General features: G+C 47.1%; 1 protein-coding gene across 1 annotated transcript in view; it reads left to right on the plus strand.

Annotated features, from left to right (window-relative positions):
• The first annotated feature begins 6 nt into the window (after positions 1–6).
• ACCS (1-aminocyclopropane-1-carboxylate synthase homolog (inactive)) overlaps positions 7–8,646 on the plus strand; it is a 24,703-nt gene continuing 16,063 nt past the window's right edge. The window contains exons 1-7 of the mRNA XM_014950380.1: positions 7–674; positions 1,854–2,473; positions 3,958–4,017; positions 4,816–4,827; positions 6,601–6,671; positions 7,228–7,297; positions 8,386–8,452. Of these exons, the coding sequence (XP_014805866.1) occupies positions 38–674; positions 1,854–2,473; positions 3,958–4,017; positions 4,816–4,827; positions 6,601–6,671; positions 7,228–7,297; positions 8,386–8,452 (1,537 nt within the window). The 5' untranslated portion in view covers positions 7–37. The remainder of the gene's footprint in view (positions 675–1,853; positions 2,474–3,957; positions 4,018–4,815; positions 4,828–6,600; positions 6,672–7,227; positions 7,298–8,385; positions 8,453–8,646) is intronic.

The following is an 8,646-nucleotide window of genomic DNA, read 5'->3' on the forward strand; positions in this document are numbered from 1 at the left end:
GGGCCTTCTTCCCGCCGTCCCCCCCACCTTGGGAGCGATGGATTTTCGTGGGAAGAAGTACGAGAGGGGGAGCAACTGGTCGGACCCCGAGGTGGTGGAGCTGCTGCAGCTGTGGGCCGACGAGTCGGTGCAGGTGGAGCTGGAGAGCTGCCTGCGCAACCAGCACGTCTTCAACCACATCGCCGAGGTGCTGAGGGAGAAAGGCATCCACCGGACGGGCGACCAGTGCCGGGAGAAGATCAAGAAGATGAAGCTGGAGTACCGACGGATCAAGGATAACAGCAAAGCCCCGCGGGGCCGACGGAGCTGGAAGTTCTACGAGGTGATGGACAGGGTGCTGACCAGCCGGCCCACCTTGGCCTACGGCTCCCTGAGCGGTGGGGTGATGGCCCAGCAGGTGCTGCAAGGAGGCATGGTGGAGGGCTACCACCACCAGTTCCCCCCCTCGGCCCTGCCCTTCGAACACTCCCAGCACCCCGAGCTGATGGAGATCAAATGCGAGGAGGTGAACTCCGACGAGCACTGCTTGACCCCCGAGCCCCCGCCGCCCGTGTCTTACCAGCAGGGCTCCCCTGAAGAGCACGAGATGGAGAGAGCCTTCTTGGAGAGGGCCCAGAACGACTCTCCCATCTCCAGGGTGGAGATTCCCACTGAAACCAGTGTTTCACCTTCAGGTAGGGATAGCCTTTTACGTTCCGGCGTAAGGTTTCTGCCCGGTTCCCCAAAAAGAGAGGTGATTTCTGGTGCTGAGGTAGACACCTGGTTTTCACACTGACGTCTGGATCCTTATTTTAACACGCCCCCAAAAGCTTTGAAGTAGAAGGCTGGTATCTGCATTCATGGTCTTCTGGTCGTTCCTGTGAATGTATCTTGCAGCAGGGAAATAAAATCTAAAAGTACTGTGTTAGGCTCAATACTGTGTATGGAACCCAAAGGGCTGGGACATCTGCTGTCAGCCAGGCGAGGTGTTTGTGCTAGATTTCTGCATATAAAGCTGACAGTACTTAGTGAAAAAAAACAAAACCCCAAGAGCATTTTTTTTTGGTCTCATTTGAGCATCACCAGGGCTGTCTGTGGTCCTCATGCTGAATTGCATCAGGAGACCCTCTCCTGCCATGGCCACGCTATAAACCTGCAGGTGAAACTTCCCTTGCGTTCTTTCAAGGTGTTTCCCAGATCTAATCTTTTAGGAGGCTCGGCAAGGAAGAATACTTGGGAATAATCACTACCTGGCTTTCTGAGCTATGCGTTAGGACTTGGAAAGAAGATGGTTTTGAAAGTCACTGGCAGGAACATCTAGATTTGCAGGAGATGAGACTCTGACAGCGCAGTGTGGCCGTTGCTTGGCTGCTGCGAAGGGCAGGGTCAGGAAATTGGGGGGATTTCAAACTGATCTAGACCAGGTTGATGGAGGAGCACGGCACGATTGGAAAGAAGAGAGAGGCAACCCAGTGTGAGGTTGACGTCAAGAGGTCAGGACGAAATGCTGTGTTCTCTTCACCAGGGTGGTTGCTCACTTAGCGTGAATGAAATGGATGAAATGCTGTGTTCTCTTCACCGTGGTGGTTGCTCACTTAGCCCCATGGAGGGAATCGACAATCATTAATCAGAGGCTGAGGAGGGAGCTAGGGCTGGGGCTGGCAGCGTAATGGGGTGCCTGGTGTGTGAAGTTAAAAACAAACTTCCAACTAACATGAGATGTACATGAGAGGTTCTACTTGGGTTTTCCCTAAAACCCTGCAGCGGGTCAAAGGACATGAAGTAGGAAGGGCAGGGGAAGGCAGCGCAGCGTGTCCACGCCACTTCACTTGCCCTGTGTTTAATTCCTCTCCCTTCTCTTTACGGATTCACAGGTTTCAGCGAGCCCAACATGGCAAACTCCTCCCAGATCCAGAACGTGGTTCCCCGGCCCGGCTTGTCCGCCTTGCATCGGCTGAGAAAAAAGCGGAAAGGCCAACGGGTGAGGGACCCGCTGGACGATCTCCTGCTGAAGACCCTGACCTCTCAGCGGGCCATGGAAGAGCGCTTTCTGCAGATGGAAGAGCGCCGGTTCCAGCGGGATTTGGAGGTGGAGGAGCGTCGGATGCAACTGGAGCAGCGCCGCTTCGAGCTGGAGCGGGAGCACGAGTTCCGCATGTTCAACGTCTTCACTCAGATGCTCAGCATCCTCAAGCAGAGCTCCTCCTCCTCCTCTTCCTCCTCCGTCGCGGTGCCTCGGGGCTTGGACTTCAACCAGGCGCTCTCTGAGATTGCAGGAATGGCAGGAGGAGGAGGAAGAGACCTGAAAGGGACCAGGGCTCGGCTGCTGGGCGAGAGGAGGGTTGACATGCATGGCTTCTGTCAGCCCAGCGACTTCCAGAGGAGCCCCTACCTCTCTGCTCGCGGCAACGTCGCCAGTATTTTCCGTGGCTCCACGGAGGAAGGGTACAAAGCTTATCACGCCGACAAGTACGATGAAGACAAGAACCCTAACGTGAGTGAGAACCTCAAGGTGTTTTCCTGGTGTTCTTGCTAGGGACAAAAAAAATAAAACACCTTTATCTTTGAGGTTTGCCAACAGGTACGCTAAGAGCGCGGGGTGGTTGTTTGGATCGGCGGGTGACGCTGCTTGTTTGAGGAAAAGAAATAAAAAGTAGCTTTGCAGAGCATCTGTGTATCAAAGGTGAAGGCTGCGTTCAGCCCAGGTTTGCACCCTGTGATTTCTCTATCGGGGAAATAGCAGCCGTAGACTTTGAAAAATAGAATAAATTTGCAGGAAGAGAGCTCCTCTTCCTCCTTTTACCCCGTCTCCTCTGTTGCCCGCGGAAGACCATCTCAGATTATCTGATGATACCTAATTATGGCAGGTGGTGGGTGCAGGAGGTACAACAACTAAGTGGTAGACCTCTTCTTTTCTTTTTTTTTTCAAATTACTTTTAACTAAGGCTCAGCACTGCCTGTGAGTAGCTCATCATACCCCCCTTGTGGCGCAAAGGCTGAGTCTTCCTACTTCACGGCAAATCATTACGGAGCAACAAGTGTAGTAAATAAAAATCATGATTTATATGCAGATGGACTTTTAAATAGATCCCACATTCGGATTCTGACCTACTTGAAACTTTGAAAATATTTTATTATTAGCCCTGGCTTTAGTCACACTGTGTTGGGAGGTGAAAACGAGATTTTTAAGATAGAAGGAAACATTAAAGTTGTGATACAAGGTGGATTATAAAGCACAAACTGCCTCTTGTACCAGCTGTTGTCTATGTAGGAGGCAGCTCTGCAAACAAATGCCTAAAATTGGGCTTCTGCTTTAGTGACATCTTAAATGTACAGTTGCTTAGATTTCCTTTTGCGTTTTTATAAATGGATTTACCCAATGTCTTCCAATAATGAAAATGTGCTTGTAGGTTTGAACTCTTCAAGGTCTACTGTGGTGCTAAATTAGCAGGGCCAGGTCCTGAACCTGGAACTGGAGGGTCCTCTCTCCTGAGGGGAAACATTTAGTCTTTTTAACCACTTTTTCGTGACTGCGTGTTTATGTGGTTTCTGAGCAAATCAGCGGAGTGGAATGGTAAGGACTGATAAAAAAATGCTTTTGGATGAAGAAATGTATCCAAAAGTTTGATTAGAACTGCTGCAGAAGGGTAAACTGCCATTTTCTCAGAGTTGGTTAAATTATTTTTTTTGTAGTTAGATCCATACCAGCAAGTGAGTTCAAGATGAAGTTAAACATATCATGTAAAGAAGCATAAATCATTAGTACATATTCATTTATAAGAAGCCTGGGATATAGATGTAAACACACAAAAGACACGCACAGTGTCTCGAGTTATATATGGTGAAGTTAATGTGAACTGTATTTTGACTTTCCCTTGCTAAGCTTTTTGGAGGCAATTTAGTGAAGTGATGGCTAAGGGGAGGCATGCACATGTTTTATGTGTCTATAAATAATTATTTTATTTTATTTTTTCCTAGGGCATAATAAACTTTGGCACCAGTGAGAATAAACTCTGCTTTGACCTGATGTCTAAGCGGGTGAGTCCTATCCCAAAAAGAAAAAAAATACTGTATTTGCTGTGTAATTCCTCCTTAGTGCTTGCCCTTTCCTAGGGTTATTGCTGTTGCTCAGGTTTCTCTGGTTTTCATCCTGATTTTTATTTTTTTTTAATTTGTTGGAAGTAACTTTTGATTCCAGCTATTTGTACATTTATTGATGCTTTTTTTCCAGGAGGGTAGGAACAAGGGTGTTTTTCTGTTCCTCTTCACAATGGGGTTTGTTTCCCTTTGGGGGAGGTACTTGGCTCGGAAAACCGCATGAAAATAAGATGCATTTCATTAGCTCTTGCTGACAGCAGTTGATTCTATTTCATTTCAAGGATCTTCACAGCTGTCCCTTATAAAGTCACACAATTGGGACACCTGGTTCTGAGTTCACCTGGAAGGTGTGAGGATGAAATCTCTCAAAATCAGAGCGGGTTGGCTGCTGCCAGCGCCGCCAGGGAGAGGCATGAAACTGTTCCACTCAAAAATGAGTAAAAAGTCAAAAAAAACCCCAACAGAACCGTGCCGTAGAGGAATGTTTCTTTGATTTTTTCCTTAAAACCCCTGCCCTGGTGCAGCCCGGGGGGGGCGGGCAGGCGGTGGTATCTCCTGCCTGAAGCTGCCTGCGGGGAGGGAAAGGGGGCTCAGGCTGGGCCAGTCGGTCTCTGCGGTTTTGAAGTGCGTGGTTGCTCCCTTTCCAACCGGTTCCCAGCCTCAAAATGTTCCTTGTTTTATTTCTGCCTGCCACTCCACTGCCTCGGGGGGACGCTACCCCGCCGCTCCGCCTTCCAGCTAAAAGAACAGGTAAGGCAGAGCTGCCACCTAGCACGGAAAAAGGTGCCTTTCGAGGTGGTACCTTCCTTCCTTCGCTGTCCTTTCCCCTTCAAACTAACCCCAGGAGTGCAGGGGGAGGTGGTAGTCAGCCACGCGGTCTCAATTAGGCTTATTATGAAAACGAGTGAAGGCTTTGTGGGCTGTAGTGAGAGGAGGAGGAGATGGTTGCCAGCTTCTCAGTGGTGGCAGCCCTGTGGATGCACCAGCTGGGATTGCAGGCAAATAATTAGTTGGGGCAATAACTGCTTAACTCTTTCTGCTGAGTAAAAGCAACGTATCAGATTCCTGTCTTCAACTTTTGACCCCTAAACTAGAGAATATTTTGTGGCGTGAGATCTCGGTTGGTCTTCCTTTCGTTTGGCCCATCTGGTTTCCTTCACCCTTAATGAATTACTTTTAAGGGTTATCCTCTTTATTATTGTATAGTCCTTTCTGGCCACGTCTGCTGATGTGTTTTATGTTGCATTCTCTAGAGAAGTTTTAGGAGAGAGATCTAAGGAGGCACAGTTCTGTGCTACGTAGGCTTCAAGAACATCTACAGCTGACTAAAGGAACTTTAATCCTTTAATACCAGGTTGTAATTCTGCATGGGATAAGGACAGTGTCTTTAAACTCCAGAGCTTGGCACCAGTTATTAAAACACCGATGCAGAGTGTTGTGGTTTTGTTATTATGTGAGAAACTTTCACGCTGCATGTTGAATTCCCCTTCTTCCCTGCACTATCACCTACTTGTTGTGTCTCCCCACTCTCACCTTTTTTTTTTAATATTAACTCATAGATTTGGTTGCTGTGAAATATTTGGAAGGTATATTGTACATAATATTCGTTTATTCCCTTTTTGTTAATGTAAAATGTCCTCTCTGCTTGTATCACCACCGTGCTTTCCCTTCCAACTTCATAGAACTGGATTATGTGAAACCCTGATACTTACAACCTCAAAAATATTTAGCTAAAAGTAGTGCGGTCACTTTATCTAAATATAAGCATTAAGAAGGGCTCCACAGTTCAGGTGAATCTGTCTTGGAGATCAGAATTAACTCTTAATAAGGAACAAAGTGCCTGCCTCGGGGAAGAATTATCAAGAAGATAATTTCATTTTTCTTCTCTCTTTTGAAAGCTCCCGTTACGCTTTAACACTTATCAAAACTTATCAGAATTATAGATCTGAAGGAGCTGCAGTAACTTGGAACTGAGGCATAAATGAAAGCTAAAAATCGTTTAAAAATAAACCTATCACAGGTTTATTAGAGAAAATAGTGACTGTGATTCAAAATCCTTCCTGTCTCTTTCCGACAGGCTAGACCTGAGCTTTCACAATTGGGACTTGCTTCCTGTGGTCCTCAGGGCTTGGCCAAGGCGCTCCTTGGGCCCCTTTGGGTTGCCTCATTGGCTGAGAAAGTCTTCTGGAGGCAGCTTGGTTACGGGCATCGTGTGTGTTGCCCGTTCTGCCTCCTCCTTGTAGATCTCCCCAGCGAAGTTTTGGCTGCGATAACTCAACAGGAGCCTGTAGTCACTCAAACCAGAGTTATCGCTGAGCCGTTTGCTGACCCTTTGCTTCTCCAAGCTGCAGTCCTGTTTTTTTTTTGGTGGTCGGTGGCTTTCTCAATCCAGTTTTAGAGCTGTTGAAGTCGCACATGTGTGTGTGTGTGTGTGTAGGTACGTGCCTGCACGTGGATCCCATCCATCTCCGTGTTTCCCATCTCTGTGATTGTGCTTTTAATGGTTCTTCTGCTTGCTCCCAGCTGACACAGACCGATATGAATCTGATGGAGCCTCCCCTGCTTCAGTATCCAGACTGGAAGGGACACATGTTGTAAGTCTTCTCTTTTCTCTAATTCTTCCTTTTCTGACTCTTTCTCTGACGAGCAGAATGGAGGAATGTAAACTGCTTCTGCTACACTCACTACTCAAAAGTTTTCTAGCCCGTTTAATCATCCTTCTCATTGCAAAACTGTAAATTAGCTGCCCCGCCAAAATCCTTTTCTGTGAGGGAAGGTGTGAGTTTTCTAAAGTAAACACAGTTTTCAAAGCACTGTGTACATTCACAAATCGGGTAACTCCAAGCGGTTCTTTGAAACAGCCTGGGGACTTTAATCCTGTTCTTCTGTGCCTTGATTAAATAGAATCATAGAATCTCATCAGAATCTCATCAGAAATCTCATCAGAAATGTTCTAGACGTTCTCCGTGACGCCTTTGCCCTGTGTAAAAGTCATGTCTGTGGCACGGGCCTGAGCTATCCTCTTATTCTAGCTGTTTTCACCGGACTTTGCTGTTGCCCTGGCTTTATTTTCCCGAGACGTGGAGCTGGGGGAAGCCCAGCCTCTTGCAGAATAAGCTGAATCAATATTTGCTTTTGTGTCTTTCTCAGTTTACGGGAGGAAGTGGCTCGATTTTTGACCTATTACTGCAAGGCCCCTGCACCTCTTAAGGCAGAAAATGTGGGTAACCCACTTTCCATTGGTGTTTTTTTCGAATGTATTGCCGTTTGTTGTCAAACACTTTCATCCTTTTTTTTTTTTTTTAATTTAAAAACAAATGATTTAGTACGATGACAGCCTTTTATCATGTGAATGAGCTTGATTCATAGCCATTTCAGCAGCTTTTGATGCACGTTTGGGCCCAAATGCTTCAGGTTTCTTGTATATTTGCGTCGTGCTGTGCTTTTGCTAGTGCTCTCGGCGGGGCTTTGTGTTGTCACCTCCTCCTTCAGCTCCAGGACCTACTGTGCCTGTCCAGCCACCCAGCCTCCACAAAGAGCACCCAGTGTTTCAGTCAAGCTTAGTTTCATCCCGTTCTGCTCTTACCTCTCAGGGCAAAAATCTGTAATTAAGCCAAGAGGTGGTTTAGTCTGTGCAAACAGACCCTTTCCAGGCTTTGCAGCAGTGATGTCAGGAAGGTATCAAGCCCCTGGGTCTCTGCAGGACTTGCTGGCTTGGGAGGGATGCAGGGACTGGGGACCCCTGGCTCTGCTGAGGGCAGGGGGAGCTGGTGCAGCAAAATGGTTTTTTTTGGCTGCAATAATTCAGCAAAAACCCCTCTTTCACAAGGCAAAGTTACCAGCAATCACTTTGCTGGTCCCTGCTCCTCCAAGGCAGCAGGTTCTGCCTGATACTTGGATGGAAACTCTTCTACAAGGAGTCAAACCCGCTCCTTTATGAGATGGTGTTTTCCACTTCTGTCCAAATTCAGCAGAAGGTCAGATAACACGTATTAGGTGATGAAAAGGAGTTTGCTTTTCTAGCAGTTCAGAACTGCTCCCCAGTTTTTTCTCTACTTTCAAGCCTACTCTTTTTCTGAAGTGCTTGTTAGAATCAAGAACGGCGCTGGGACAAAGGGTCTCTGAAACAAAGAACAGGACTAAAAGTATTTCTGGTAAAAGTGGGATTTTGGCAGGAAAAATCTGGGGATGTCCATGCTAGGGAATTGGGGAGAAAATATATGCCAGTGCTATGGTCAAAAATGATTATTTTATAGCGTTGTCTTGCTATGGATGGATTTATCACTGGCCTCTCTCTTTCTTCTGTAGGTGATTGTTTTAAATGGCTGTGGCTCGCTGTTTTCTGCGTTAGCTACAGTCCTTTGTGATCCAGGGGGTAAGTGGATGGTTGGAAGATGTTTTTTAATGTTCGTTTTTGCTGGTAAATAAGGTGTTACTCCATTGAAATACCGTTTGATGGGAATGAAGGAGCGGAATTGACATCGGCCTGTTGGAAACTTTTTGTTTGCTGCGCGATGGGCCCAGACCAACGGGATGAGGTTAAACAAGGCCAAGTGCAAGGTCCTGCCA

Source organism: Calidris pugnax, unplaced genomic scaffold (genome assembly GCF_001431845.1).
Source record: "Calidris pugnax isolate Ruff unplaced genomic scaffold, ASM143184v1 scaffold68, whole genome shotgun sequence".
Classification (NCBI taxonomy): Eukaryota; Metazoa; Chordata; class Aves; order Charadriiformes; family Scolopacidae; genus Calidris; species Calidris pugnax.